Here is a 15,321-nt window from a genome sequence, read left to right on the forward strand (position 1 = left end):
CAGTCATCTGCCATGGGCCATCTGGTTTTTTCCCCTCAGCATACCAGGCTGTTAAAAGCACTACGAGCAGGGTGTACAATACCCACTCAGGCAATTCTTACATAGTTTCTCTTATTTCCTTATGCCCTTCCCCCAAGACATTTTATACTGTTTGATAGTTACCACTCTTTGCAGGGGTGGTAGACTTACTGGTTCCCAGTTGGCATTTCCCCTCAGCAATGGTTTTATCAAGTGAAGGCAGAACTCACCTATAGAGGGGTTGGGTAGGCTTATAGAGTTTGCCTTGTAGGATATCAATGTTCTCTGGTGTTGGAGAGATAAAAAAACTCATATTTTCAGTGCAGCCACTATGAAAAACAGTATGGAGCTTCCTAAAAATGAAAAATAAAAAATAGAGCTACCATACGATTCAGCAATCCCACTTCTGAGTATTTATCTAAAGAAAATAAAAACACTAATTTGAAAAGTTATCTGCACCCCCATGTTCATTGCAGCATTACTTACAATAGCCAAGATATGGAAGCAACCTAGGCATCTACTGATGGATGAATGGCTAAAGAAAATGTGCTGTATTACTCAGCTATAAAAAATATATATATATGAAATCCTGACATTTGCTACAACATGGATGGACCTGGAGGGCATTATGTTAAGTGAAATAAGTCAGACAGAGAAAGACAAATACCACATGATTTCACTTATATGCAGAATCTTTTTAAAAAGTTAATAATTAAAACAAAATAGAAACAAACTCATAGAGTAAAGAACAACCCGATGGTTGCCAAATGGGAGTAGAGCGGGGGAAATGGGTAATAAAATAACTTCATATTGTCAGGGGGAAGAATGCCCAATTTGCAGTGTCAAAGGGATCTTCTTGGCCATAACCACTTGCTCTCCATAACCATTAATAGTGCTGAGGGAGCCAGAAAACTTCTGATGGTCACCATATTTTAGACTACTCTGAGCTCCAGCATCCACCAGAGCCGTCATCTTTGTTTATTTCTTGTGGACTAGTGAATAGTGAGCTCTATTCACTCTGAATGACTCTCCCCATGGAAGTGATCTTGACTGTCATCCTATACCCGGGGTATAGAAGGCACCCATCCTGTATAGGATGGGAGCAGGCAGGGCATCAGGGATGGTAGGAAAGTGGGGCAGGTCTGAACTGTTGTTCAGGCTTTAAGGCTTCCACGGGCTGACCGACACAGGATTGTGTTGTTGGTTTATCTTTTCAGGTAGAGTCCTGACAGCAAGGAGGTCAAACCACATTTGCTTTCTGGTTACTGTTACCAATCCCTTTACAGCCCATTGGGATACCCTTTTGACTTCTAGAGCTCCTCCTCTGTCTCGGGCTTTGCCTGTATCTGTTCCTGGGGTTTGTCATTTTACCCCAGATCAACAACAGATTGCCCAACATCATAAATGTTTTGTCCCACAACTGGGCTCAGCATGGATATTCACATCCCTTACCAGGTGCTGAGGTTGGACTGGAGTATCTTGGCTTTCATTCCTGCAGTGAATGTGGCCCAATTAGGGCCCTCAAAGACAGGGGCATAGATAGCCTGTCTCATTCCTAGCTCGCTAAGAATTTGTTGTTCTCCCTCTATATATTTCCAGGGTCCCACATGCCCAGGGAGGTCCCCCTCATTCAGCTAAGCCTTCTTGCAGAATAAAATAATGCCATCTTTAAGAGAGCGAGGACCTTGAACCTCCTGAGTGCCGTGCAGGCACTGCCAGGGGGCAAGGTGTCTGGTGACACTGCTCATTTTCTCTGCCTCCTGCTGGGCAGAGAAAGGCCATCACCCCCACACATCCCACCGCCACAGTAACAATTCCTGGATACTTCCCCTGGCCTTTTGCCAGAAGTTGGCCGCTATGTCAACAAGCTCAGCTTGAATATATCCTCTCATCAGGAATGTTTCCTGAATTGGGAGCTGCCCCACTGGCTGGGGTCGTTGTTACTATTGACAGGAGCAGACTTTGCCACCCCCAAACTATGCCTTAGGAGATACTATTTTAAGCTGGTTATTCTCAAGAAACAAAAGACTTGAGAAAAACTTAACTGCCTAAAAGGAATTTAGAAGAGGACCTGCTCCTGGAAGAGGGAGATCATGGCAGATAACAAATAAACTAGGTGTGATAGAGAAGAACCAAGCAAGGCCCTTTTGATCAAAGTTTCACTGTTAAAGATGGCCCAGCAAATATTTGTTTACCAAACATTTACTTTTACATGTCCATTCGAATTGCCTTCCTTCCCTTTGAGGTCCCAAACCACAAGGCACCACCCCCTTCTCCTTAGTCCCAGTGGCATCTGAGCCTCAACTGCCGATCTGTCCTGGGGTCTCATATTCTTATGGCACCCCGTGTATCGTAAGTAATAAAGCTGGTTATTTTCTCCTGTTAGTCTGTCTTGTACTAATTAGATTATTAGTCTAACCAGAAGAACTTAGAAATATGGGAGGAAAATGTATTTTTCCACCTTTCGCTCGATACCCTTGGTATTGAGGGGTCCAGTGGCACAGATGCTGCATACATTTCATTATCAAAGATCACAACACCCTCCTCTTCACTCTCATCACTTTCCCAGGGATTCCACCTCTTAGCCTTCCAATCAGGCTTTGTCGAAAGCAGTCCGACCTTACTCTAAGCTAAACCCAGAATGGTGATACAGCTGTTTTAGAGAGAAAACTCACAAACTTTCTGTTTGCACATCTGGGACTAGAGTGAGGGAAGTTTGGCATTCGCCTTGGTTGCAAAATTTAGGGGAGCACCAAAAGGTTCTGTTATTATCATTCCCATTTTACAGCTATGGAAACTGAGGCCAAGAAGAATTTGCTTGCCTAGAGTCTCACAGGGAGGCAGGGCTGCTCACACACAGCCTTGGCCTCTGACCCACAATTGTGGCCCCAAGGTGACCCTAAAATTTGAAGGCCAGCACAGTGCAGGTTGCATAAGTCAGCTTTACTCAGGGTTGTGTCTTTGCACCTGGGGTTCTGGTCAGAAAGGGAGGCCCCAGCTCATGGGACATGTAAGCTCCCCCAGACTTCTTCAGCAAGATGGTCCTCCTTGCCTTGTCATTTGGCTGCTGAGAGGCTTTATGGGGGAGTGTCTAGGTAGAGGGATGTCCAACTGGGGGCCTTGGGGGTGCTTCTCCAGGCCTTCTAGGAGTCCTGAACCCCTGGTCTTGACCTAGCAGACCACAAACACTAAAATGGCCCACCTAACAGAATCTGGGTCTCAATCAGCCAGCAGCAGGAAGCCTGTAGCTGCTCCCGTGGCCACATGGAGAGGTCAGTGTGGCCTGAGTCCCCTCCAACCTCCCTCCAGGGTCCAGCCCTCTTTTGGGGCCTCTCCCAGGATGTACCCCTAGACCCTTTGGGTTCAGCATGTCCCAGTTATCTTTCCTCAAAATGTGCTCCTTGCTCTGTGGCCATATTTCTGTGTTTTCCACCTCTCCTCCTCCCCTGAGCCATAGGCCCTGCCTGCATATCCACTGAACTACTGGATGCAATGTTTTACTCTCAACGCCTCACTGACCCTCCTCATGAGGCTGCTCCTGTTATTGCCCCACTTTACAGATGGGGAAACTGAGGTTCCGAGGGTTTACTTGGCCTCTTGGGATGGCAGAGGCAGCAGATTCTAGAAGAAGGAGGCTGTTTCCGCTGGAGCTAGGACGGGTGCCTCAGCAGCCCTGTCTGTTGGCTGGTGCAGCCCCTGATGGCCAAATGGTGAACTGCAGCCTAGGTCACGTGGGCCCATCCAGAGACTCAGATTGAGCAGGTTCCAGTCCCTCCTCTGATACCCTCCATGGCTCCCTATGGTTTGCTCCACTATGGCAGGGATACTTAGTGAACCCCTGCTGCATCACCGTGGAGACCTCTGAACACAAAACCCAGCCTCTTAGGTCAGACCCAGACCCTGTAGGTCCATAGTCTACCACTTACTTCTCAGCCTCAGTTTTTCCCAGCTGAGAACTGGACCAATGACAGCCTCTGCTTCTTCAGATCGCAGTACAGAGGAACACAAGGCTGTCATGCCTTAGGTGGTCAGTAACTGCAATTGTCACCCACAGTAATAACAGGAAAAGGGTAGGGACTTGTGCTGGATTGTCCCAGGCATCTCCCCTCCCAAAGGAATTCTCTTAACAGCACCCAGCCCAGAAAGACTAAGACTTATCTTATCAGAAACTACACACCTCTTCTCTGGGAAACTGAAACTGAAAGCTTAACTGTCCTCTTCCTGTGAATGCCCCGTTCAGGAAACTTCACTGCAAGGGGTTCTCTCAGAACTCATGATTGGTCAGGATGGCTCCTATGCTAATAAGGGGGCAGCTCTAGCCTGTAGTAAGTTCTAGCTTCTTCTCCTGACTCCTCCTCAAGCTCCATATATCCCAGTGCAGATCTGGATGGCACCCACTTTATACCACTATTTTCCTGTGCCCATGGATGACCACTCAAAGAAGGTAGTGCTGGGGGACCGAAAGCTGCCAGGGTGGCTGGGGATCCTGCTGGTCCTGGTGATACTGGGTCTGATTGTGGCCGTGATCGTCCTCGCCGTCAAGGCCAACAGCGAGGCCTGCAAGGATGGCCTCCAAGCAGAGCAGAAGTGTCGAAATAAAACCCACCTCCTGGAGCTCCAACTGACCCAGGCCCAGGAAAGCTTAGGGGTGGCCAAGGCCCAGGCTGCCTCGTGCAACCAGACTGTGGTAAGCTGCTGCCACTCCTAGAGAGGGCCCTGTGCTTGGGAGTTGGGGGAAGAGGGGGGACAGGGACTAGGTACTTGGGGGGCCCACAGGGTCTAGGTGGAGATGGAGATAAACCCTGAAACTTTCCCTGGGCACCTATATCTGGAGCTTGAATTTCTCATCAGGGTTTTGAGACCTCTAAACTCTCTCTGGGGTGCTGGTGTGGGGTGTGGCCTTAAAGCTCTTCAGAGCACTCAAATCAGGGTCCTCAGTATCCCCACTAGAACGTAGACGAATCTCCAACTCTAGGGTGTTGGTCCAGGGGAACAGAAATCCCCCGTGGGAGTTGGGATGGGGACCTCACCAGACCTTGAAGAAGGCAGGGGCTCTGATACTTCTACTGCATCCCTAAGAGACTAAAACTTTCACTTGGACTTGATGTGGGAGTCCTTGAAACTCTCCCTGGACATCTAATTTTGGTTCAAAAATCTCCCTGTGTTCTGGGTTTACAGAGACTTCTAAATCTTCTTGGGTAATACCCCAGGGGATTTGAAAATTCTCCTAGGGTATGGACATGGGGAGCCTCCAAATTCCCATGTGGGAGGCCTTGAAACTCCCATTTCAAGGCTCACACCATTATTGGTGGTCCTGGGAGGGCGGGAGATTGTGGCCACTCTTCAGGATGGGAGGCTGAGATGGAGAGACGGTTGGAGAGAACCTTGAAAGGGGTTTGGATCTGAATCCCTCCGACCCCAGGGTCTAGGGAAGAGGTCCAGGGCACAGGGACAGCAGCTAACCCCACAAGGGACAGAACCCGTTTCAAGCACCCCACCCCCTTTACCTCCCAGGAGACTCTGAAGTCTTCCCTGGAGATGGAGAAGGCTGAGAGCCAAAAGCAACGGGAACTAGCACAGGAGCTTCAAGGTGAGAAGAACACAAGGGAGCGAGGAGGGGGGGGCGAGGGTTGGGGTCGGGAGGAACGGGGATGGAATCCAGTGGAGGTGAGGAGAGGGCACGCTAGGTTTCCAAGGTGGGCCTGGATGAGGACAGGACTAGCTATGAGGTCCTGTCCAAGAGTGGGGCCAGGTGAGGGGCGTGGCCACGGTGCCACACCCCCTGATTCTGTCCCACCTTAGGAGAGATCACGAATTTGACACAGCAACTGAAGAACACAGCGGCGGAGCTGGAACAGCTAAGGTCAAGACTTCTCCCCCTTCCTCCCTCCCCAATCCCCTGAACCCCCTCCACTCGGAAAATTCCCATTGCTCTGGGGACAAAGTTTGAGTCCCTGTCTTGTGTCTCGTGTCGCCCAAGCGCGGGTCGCAGCTACCCACTCTCCTCCGCAGCGACTTGGTAGGGGAGGAGAGGAGATTCTGAGGGGCGATGGGCGCAGCGCTGGGGGAGCCAGGCCCGGCAGCTGCCCGAATTGTCCCCATCTTCGCCCTAGGAAAGAGCATGCCTCTGGCGAGAAAAACGGCTCCACCAGCTCCAGGAACGCCGGAAGCTCCCTGGTAGTTGTTGTGCTCTTGAGTCTGAGCTTCCGAGCTCTGCTGGCCTGAGGTCTCAGAAAGCCGGCTGGTAAGGAGGGGGCACCGGGGAGTCAGGGCCTGGGGAGGTGGCCTAGCTGCGGGGTAGAGAGCCAGGCTCATGGAAGGGTCTTGGGGAGCGAGAGTAGAGATAACCCAGTGAGGGAGGAGGGTCTCTGGGGCCGGACTAGGCTTAGAGAGGGGGCGGGGCCTTGTTCTGTCTACGTTGACTCTACCCTGAGTCCCTCTTACGATGTCTTTTAGGCCACAACCTGGACTGGTCCAGTTCCGGCTTGGCTTCTCTGACCTGACCAATTCTGAGGGGGCCACAAGGCAACAAAGCTGGGAGAAGGGACATTTTGGGGGAGAGGAGATGACCGGGTGGCAGGGGTGGTTCATGGGGTAGCTCTGAGGTGTCTGTGGGGCAGCCTTAGGGGTGGAGAAACATCCGAGTTGGCCCAGGGTCATCTCTCCGACACCCCACTCCACCAGTTGGGCAGCTCATGCAGTGGAGGTCATCTGCTTCTTGCTGTCACAGTTCCTGGAAGGTCACTTCCTTCTGGGGTTTTTGAGCTCCAAAAATTAAACACCCCTTTTGGGAGGAATGACCTTACTCTGAAGTTCCTGGAGTGTCATTGTGTCAACCCTAAAGTGTCTGGGACCCGTTGACTTCTATACCCAGCTTTCCCCACTCCAGAGTGTTTCCAGGAACCCAAGGGGTTTGAGCAGGCACCACCCCGCTGCCTACCCCACCCTCTTCTCCACTGAGATCATTTTAAAGGACTGTACACTTTTGTCAGTGCTCACTGAGTGCTCAACCTCCTACTCTGGTCTCCTCACCAATCTCCTGATACTCATGGTTCCAGTGAAAAAAACAGAATATATAATCAGAGGGACACCTTATCTTGGTTCCTGATCCCCCCTCCCCCATGGCAAGTGCAGGGCTGGGATTCAAACCTGGATCTGCAGATACACCTAGGCAAGGCCTTTGTTCTTATTCATCCTGCAGTACCCAGCTATGAGAACCCCTCTTCCAGAGAGCCTCTCTGCTTCTCCAACGTGGAGAGCTACAGTCCTAATAGACCCTTCGAGGTAGGAATTACATCAGGACATACCCCCAGAGCCACTAAAATGAAAAACAGCCTTGAACAATAGTTTTGACTTAGTGAAGCAGTTTTGCAGTTTAAAACTTCCTGCTAAAGTGGAAAATAAAGGAGATAGAGAAAGACCCCAACATAGACATGCGCAGGACAGCTAGTGTGACCTAGGATTCATCTTTGCTTCATTATGCAATCATTATAATTAGCACTGAGGTTAAGGCTGTACCCATCATGCATCTGATGCCATGACAGTTCTGAACATGACAGTTCATGACAGTTTTCTTACCAAACATGGTAAGAAAAAGGGCATCTCCTTAATTCCATTTAAAAAACCACCATTTTTCCATGAAATGACCACTCAAAATCATGAATATTCCACCCCTTAGTTAGATTAATGGATAAATTCCCAAACCCACCACGGATGGGGCAGCTGTCCCTTGAGCCTGCGTGCTCTCTCATCTGAGGGTGTACTTTCGCTTGGCAGAAGTCTTTGGGCTGACCACTTTTTGGCAGCTTGCTCTCCCTTTTGAGAGTGAGCTTACTTTGTCTTCAAGGCTGACCGCGCCTAAAAGTGTACTTTGGCTTTTAATATAGCTAGCTTGCAACAATTAATTTCTAGGCGTCTGCCTTCAATTCTTTGTCGACCAGACACTAAGAACAGAGGTCCAGAAGTTCCAGGACTCCCTAGAACTGGTAACACCTTCACCCACTTTCTTGGATCCCTTCATGCCCCATAATCCCTTCCTCTTCTGTTATTTCCTTCCCTCGAGTTCTGGAATCCCAACTATTGTCTAGGCGACTTCCTGTCCACAGCACTGGGCCTTTTGCCCAGATTTCTGCACTGCCCTCTGGGCCTATGGTCCCCAGCCCGGATGGTCAGTAGAGTCCCCTCCATGGCTCCTACTGTCCACCTAGGGACCCCCAAGCACCATCCTTGCCACAGGCCCCCCGGCTCTCTTGTCCCCTCCCCTTGCTCATCATGCTTCACCCTCCATGACCATTTCTCTATGTATGGACTCTGTCAATTTCCTTCTGCCCTCACCCTGACATTCTAGGGCAGGGTTTTCTGAACCTTAGCACTGTAGACATTTGCGGTGGAGTGCAGTCTGCTGTGGGGGCTGCCCTGGATGGGTAGGATGTCATGCAGCATCCATGGCCTCCACCCACTAGGTACCTGTAGTCTCCTACTCCCAGGTTCTGACAGGCTCAGATGCCCCCCTCCCCCACTTCTGTGTCTGCAGCATGCAGAAGAGTTCAGTAGGAGCTCATGGAGTCCCTTCTACCATGACAGCCATATCACTTCCCAACAGCCCCATCTAATAAATGAGGAAACAAGTCTAGAGAAGTGCCTGGACTTGCTCTATGTTCTCAGCTGCTCACGCAATTGAACTCTTGGCTTCCAGCAGATTCCCTTGATTTACAGGAAGTAACCCCTTCGCATGTGACCAGGTGACCTCGTTCTTTCCCCCAACTGAAACCAGAGGGAAACCAAGTCCAGGTCTCATTCTGCCTGCATGTTCAGAAAATAGACAGGCACAGGAGTTGGGCTATTTCGAATAAGCATTTATTAGAGAGTTGCAAGTCCCGGGGACACAGGCAAGCTAATGTAGAGAGGAGAGAAAAGAACTAGTGTTAAATCAAGCTGTATTCAGAGATTGCAATATGCCCTGCAGCCAGACCAGAAAGAAACCTGCAGAACGAAGGAAGATTTCTGCTGGAATTGCTAACAACCCATTTCCCACACCTGTGAAGGGATAACAGGAAAAACGGTCTTTAAGGGGCACCCTACATTCATTCCCTATGGCTAAAACCAAGAACCCTCTTCTCTCTCAGTGCAAGGCTTGGTCTCCCCCCACTTGAGAGAATTTGCCCTGTCACAATGGCCCAGGTATAAACTTCTCTCTTTAAAAATGTCCCACTTCCCTTGCTGGCTGTGACCAACAGAGCCAGGGCTTGAGAAGTCAGCACTGAGGGGTCCTGCAGGTCTGTGGGGAGTTCCAGCTCCAGCAAGAATCTGGCAGTGACCAGTGGCTGCTGTATGTTTCTGGCCTGAGACTTGGCCTCTCTGGGCTTCTATTTATTCATGTGGAATGGTGGCCAGGGTCGACACTGAGATTCTAGTTAACAGTGTTCACTAGGCTCACACTTCTGCACAACTACTGTGTGCCAGGCCCAGGTGGGGAGAGTGGGTACGAGGCAGATGTGGGCTTTGATTTTTAGAGGCTCACCCAGTCCGCTAGGAGAGGCAGCTGAGAATCAGACACAATGGAAAATTACAGCAGGGAGGAAGGAAGTGATCAAAAGGGGCCTGAGGTAGTGGGAAGTAGGAGGGTTCTGAGAAGGAGATGAAGAGGGATTTTCCACTCAAAGGGCTAACCTTGTAATCAACTGTGTTCTGCTTCTGTAAACATGCTTGCTTGCTGTAATCAGCTCCTTGTCTTGTTTCTGTAAACATGCAGAACCACTCTCCCCTTAGGAATACTTTGTCTAGATAACAGATATATTGCCAAAATATCTGTTTGAACTACCTGTAACCCATAGCAACTCCCGAGGCTGAAGACAAATCAACCAATCAGCCCATGCCAATTCTAACGGTAAACTGTAACGGCACGAATATAAAAACAAAATTGCCCCTGAGCTGAGCACCCACATGTTAAGAGCACTAGCTCCTCTGAGGCTGCACGTAATAAAACTGAATTCTCCTTCTCTCCAAGTTGCTGCTTGGTTTTTCGCTGTACTGGTTTGGGGATTTTTCTGCAACAGAGACACAGGGGTGGATGGGGGGTGGGAGGGAGTTGGGCACAGAGGGAGGAGAGGGCGCTCTGGCAGAGGAAACAGCCAGTGCAAAGGCCCTGCGGTTTAAAGGCGCTTGCCTGAAGAGCACTGAGTAGGGCTGGAGGGGGCCCAGGAGGAGGAAATGACATCAAAGACGTGCTAGGGGACTTGAGGGGCGGGAGCGGGGGGAGGGGCGGGTAACATCAGGAAAAGGCAAAAGGGTAGAGGATAAAATGGAGGAGGAGAAAGAAGATGAAAATGGAGGACGACCAGGGGGAGGAAGAAGGGAGGAGGAGGCGATTTGATTGAGAGGGACAGTGTGAAGTGGCCTCGATCTGATTCACGGTGTAAGACCGCCCCCTGGCGGCCCCGTGGAGAACGAGCACGGAGATGGAGCCGGTTCACCCTTGCATCTACCCTTTGGCCTTCACAGCTGGTCACAGAAAGTGTAATAGCTTGAGCCTGGCCGACCTCAGTCGGTCAAGCAGCCTTTCGTCTTCCAGCCTCGGTTTCTCCATGACTAGAATGGGGACAATATGCCCTTACTTCCTTGCCAATCGCCTCTGTGCAGTTGGGTCTCTGCATGGATGTACTCACATGATTGCCACTAAGCCCTACTGGGCGGACCCACTACCATCTCCACTTCACAGAGGGGCAAACTGAGGCTTAGAGGACAGCACGCTGGAGGCAGAGGCAGAACTGGAGCCCAGGATGCCCAGTCTGATCCTGGGCTCGGGTAGCCTGGTCTGGTCCCCGACAGGAACCCAGTCCCTCCCAAGTGATTCGAGAAGCAGCAGCCGGGCGGGGCGGAACCGTGGGTGTCCCTGGCGTCCCAAGGTGCCAATTAAATGCTCGTGGCTGTCTGGGGACAGAGCTGTGGACGGCAGCATGGCCGAGCCGGGGCCAGAGCCAGGGCGCGCCTGGCGGGTGCTCGCCCTGTGTGGGGCCGCAGTGTTCCTGGCGGCAGCAGCAGCTGGGGCAGCCCTGCTGGCCTGGAATCTGGCCGCTGCGGCCTCCCGGGGGTCTCGCTGCCCAGAGCCAGATCAGGGGGTCAACGCCACAGCGCCTCCGTGGGACAGGGTGCCCGAGGTCGAGGAGCTGCTGCGGCGGCTGGCAGAGGCCACCCAACGCGAAGAGGTTCTGACCAGGAAGCTAGACCAGGCTGAGGGTCTCCGTTGGGAGCTGGAGGAGGCACTGCGGGTCTGTGAGGGCCGCCAGGTAGGTGAACAGGGTTGGGTGCTAGGGCATCCAGTAGGGGGAGAGGGCATGCACCCCCCACCCCAGAGATCACCTCCACACCGGGCCTTGGTTTCCCCAGTTCTTCAATGCGAATAAGAATAATACCATAATCCCTTCCAACTCCTACATTGCCAGTTTACCCTTGAGTCCATCTTCTGATTTAGGAGGCCCCACCGTCCTCTATTTACTGGATTAATGGTGGTGGCTGGAGAAGCCCCAGATCCCAGCCCACCTGAGAGGCCCTGTCTTATTCTCTCCACCAGTGTCCAGCAGCCCTATTTCAGGATAGGAACATTCATGTCACCTGTAATTAGGAGGCTAAAACTGGCTTCTTGGAGGATGTACCAGCTAGGTCCTCCCTTTTCCTCTGACTACCCCTTTCTAATTCTTTCTTAACCCTTCGTCAGCCCTGGGCCTCAAAGAAGAACCACCCGCAAAGTCCCGACCATTCACATTCAGTAACTAACTGTGCCCCTCTATGTACTGAGCCCAACAGAGGTTGGGCAGTATGTGAATTTTAGAAATCAAACCCCTTACTCCTTCCCTGCCTGGCTAAGGGAAGAGCCTGGGGCAGCCGAAGTTAAGAGCAGCCTGCGCTGGCTTCAAATTATGATTCTGCCTCCTGATGGAAGATGCTCTGAGGCCACGACAGTTGCTTTGCAGAATGTTTCACAGAGGCGACAAGCTGACCCCAGAAACCCAATCACTGTCAACCACCAAATGGACTTGTGATTGTTTGAAACCCCAGTGAGCGAGTCTAGATGTAGTTGGGATTGGAACCTGAGTCTGACTGCAGAGCTTCAACTGTTTTCACATCCCAGTGGCTTGAGGTTGGGGGCCAGTGAGCCTGGGCAGAGACCTCCTTCCAGGCAGTCAGCTGTCACCACGCGGTACCCCAGACTTTTGCGGCCACTACTGTGTTTTACAACTACAGGACCCCAAAGGACATTCCAACAAAGCTCAGGAAACACCAGTGTCGTCTCCCCTAGAGAGGGCGGGGCCGATTCACTCCTTCTGCCCTCCTTTCCCCTCTCACTTCCCCTCCACTGTTTCACTCTGCAGAGCCAGCTTCAGACCCAGCTGATGACACTGAAGACTGAGATGGACGAGGCCAGAGCACAAGGGACCCAAATGGGGGCCGAGAACGGGGCGCTGACAGGTGTGTTGGGGCGCAAGCGTGCTGGTCAGGTCTAGAGGTGGGAATTACGCACAGGTGCAAACGACACTTATTAAATTGCACATAATATACAATGGTAACAAAAACGCAAATGCAACAACATATGCAAACGCCATATAAACGACTTCCAAAATCAATGCAAACCTATAAAAAGCTATGCAAATGACCCGTAAAGGCCATGTACAGACCACACAAATATAATTCAAATAAAGCAAAGCACGCAAACAATAGGCAGACTACAAACTTGGACGCCGGCGCGCGCGAGGTTGGGAGCTCGGTCTCCCGCCTGACCGCGTCCGCTGCGCCCGCAGAAGCCCTAGCGCGCTGGGAGGCGGCGGCCACCGAGTCTGCGCGGCTGCTGGAAGAGGCGCAGCGGCGCGCACGCACGGCTGAGGCCGAAGGCGGAGCCTGCGCGGCCCGGGAGGCGGTGCTGCGCGAACGCGTGTGAGTGAGGGGCGGGCCCGGGGCAGGGGAGGGAGGAGGGATGGGCCCATGTGGGCGGGGCCTTAGAGAGATTTGTGAGAGGAAGATCAAAGTGCGGGTCCTGGAGTAGGAACCTAGGGGTGGTGGACACTCTGGATGAGGGACTCCCCAGGTTGGGGCCGGCACTCTGGAGTCATGGGGTCGGGCGCATCTTTGGAGCCCTGGGAGAGTGGTGGAAGGGTGCAAAGAAAAGAGAGTATCGAGAGAGGGACCAGAGGTCTGGAGCGGAGCTTCTGGGGAAGGAGCTAGGAGTTTCTGGGGAGGGGTCCTGGGATAGCCAGGGGTGGAGAAAGGATAGGGATCCTGGGGGATGGAGATCTCTGGGGAATAGGGTTCCCAGGAAAGGCGGGAGTGCTGGGGGTTCTGTGGAGTCGGGTGTCCAGGTTTTGATGGGTCTCTCCTCCCCTGCAGTAAAGCCCTGGGAGCCGAGGTCGACTCCCAGCGCAGAGTGCCGCATCCCCGGCCTCGCTCCGGCTCCCGACCCCGGCCCAGCCCCCGGTCTCGTTCTCGCCCCAAACTCTCGGGGGGCTGCCGGCGGCGGCCGGCCAGGCGCACACGAGGGTGAGTCAGTCCCCTGCAGGATGGGGGCTGGAGGCCAGAAGGACAGACACTGTGGGGGTCCTGCGGGGGTATTTATAGACGTGCCTACGCTGGAAGAGATGCCTGGTCGACACCCATCAACGCTCAGCTTTAGACCCAGGAGCCTCTCTGAATGGAAATGGTGCAGAAAGAAGACTGGACCCTCTCTCCCCGACTATCTAGTGCTTATTCTACAGAGGAGGAAACAGGGGCCCATTTGGTCGCCCAGTGAGATAGTGCTGATTTGGGACTTAAGCCTCCACAAACGATAGTGTTGTTCTAATCCTACAGATGAGAGAACTTTAGGTTCCAGCCCTGGCTGCATTGTCACCTGGAGAGGTCACTTCTCTCTAGACCTCAGTTTACCTTGTTTGTGAAATGAATGATTGGAATCATGTGTAGAGAGTGGGCTTATCCTTCACACCAAAAATGACAAAGATGGCACAATGAGAAACTATAGACCTCTCTTCCTGTGAGGATGGTACAAAACTCCCAAATGGAATTTTATCAAAGAGAACCAAGTAACACATTTTTAAAAATATACCACAACAAAGGGACTTATGCCTGAGATACAGGGATAGTTCAGTATTCAGAAGTTTGTTAATAAATTCACCATACTAATGGATCAAATGAGAAGAGTTCTAAAAAAGGCCATCGAAATCGAGGCCAAGGGGAGGAAAGACTACTATCAATTAGTTAATATTGTTCTGGTGGTACTAGCCAATACAATTAAACAAGAAAAAAGCAATGTACAAATATAGAAAAGAGGAAGAAAATTTGTAGGTTGGATTATATGAAAGCGCTATTTATACAGATCAAAAAAACCTGAAATATCAATAATTTCATGTGACTCAATTTCATATTATTGTTTTTTACCTTTATATTTGACATAACTTCAGACTTACAGAAAAATTGGAAGGTGAGCACAAAGAACTCCTAGGCACCCCTCACACAGATTCCACAAATATTAACTTTACCACCTTTGCTTTCTCTCTTTCCTTTATGAAAAACTTGCAGAAATGATGTCTCTTTACCCATAAATACTTGAGTATGCATTTCCTGAAAACAAGAAATTATCTCACATAATCGTCATACAATTATGAAAATCAGGAAATGGACATTGATAAAATACTGTTATCTAACCTACAGACCTTGAACAGATTTCACCAACTATCCTGATAATGTCTTTTATAACAAAAGGATATCCTGGCTCACACACTGTATTTGTCGAGTCTCTTTCATCACTTCTAGCCTGGAACATTCCTCAATCTGTCTTTTTGCTTTTTAAGGTATTGGCATTTTTTAAAAGCCCAAGCCAGTCATTTTGTGGAGTCTGAGTTTGGGTTTGTGTGATGTTTATTTATGATTAATTTCAGGTGGCATTTTTTGGCAGGAATGCATCAGAAACAATTCAACTTAATAATATTACCTGCTGGGGGTGTATTTTACATGTAGAAATCCCAAGAGAATTAACTGAAACTTTCCTATCAATAAAAAACTATCTAGAAAATCCTTTGGAAGAAAAGAAAGATCTATTTCAGATAGTTTTTTATACCCAGGAATAAACTAATTTTCATATTATATAAGGAGCTCTTATAAATTTTTAAAAAACAACTAAGTAGGAAAATGGACAAAGTGGACAGTCAGTTCATAGAAACATACCAAAAAAGGTGCCCGAACTCACTTTCAGAAAAGAAATGTAAATCGAAGCAGCAATGTAGTACCAATTTCTACTGATTAGTTTGGCAAAGACAAAAA

General features: G+C 50.5%; 2 protein-coding genes across 3 annotated transcripts; both read left to right on the top strand.

Moving 5' to 3' along the window:
• The first annotated feature begins 4,246 nt into the window (after positions 1 to 4,246).
• Positions 4,247 to 10,020, top strand: BST2 (bone marrow stromal cell antigen 2). Of its 2 annotated transcripts, none has more exons than XM_011366835.2 (5): positions 4,247 to 4,705; positions 5,554 to 5,608; positions 5,821 to 5,881; positions 6,132 to 6,262; positions 6,475 to 10,020. In XM_011366835.2, the coding sequence occupies exons 1-4, from the start codon at positions 4,406 to 4,408 to the stop codon at positions 6,241 to 6,243; spliced, it is 528 nt and encodes a 175-aa protein (XP_011365137.1). In that variant the 5' UTR covers positions 4,247 to 4,405; the 3' UTR covers positions 6,244 to 6,262; positions 6,475 to 10,020. The 2 variants fall into 2 exon arrangements, with proteins under 2 accessions (XP_011365137.1, XP_011365136.1); XM_011366834.2 differs by having other exon boundaries at positions 4,251 to 4,705; positions 5,533 to 5,608.
• Positions 10,021 to 10,973: 953 nt separating this feature from the next.
• On the top strand, positions 10,974 to 13,549 carry LOC111744048 (coiled-coil domain-containing protein 194). Its single transcript, XM_023534570.1, has 4 exons — positions 10,974 to 11,303; positions 12,387 to 12,483; positions 12,813 to 12,945; positions 13,396 to 13,549. Exons 1-4 carry the CDS (start codon positions 10,974 to 10,976, stop codon positions 13,547 to 13,549), a joined length of 714 nt encoding a protein of 237 aa, XP_023390338.1.
• The last annotated feature ends 1,772 nt before the right edge of the window (positions 13,550 to 15,321 follow it).

This window comes from Pteropus vampyrus, unplaced genomic scaffold, assembly GCF_000151845.1.
Source record: "Pteropus vampyrus isolate Shadow unplaced genomic scaffold, Pvam_2.0 Scaffold126, whole genome shotgun sequence".
Lineage (NCBI taxonomy): Eukaryota > Metazoa > Chordata > Mammalia > Chiroptera > Pteropodidae > Pteropus > Pteropus vampyrus.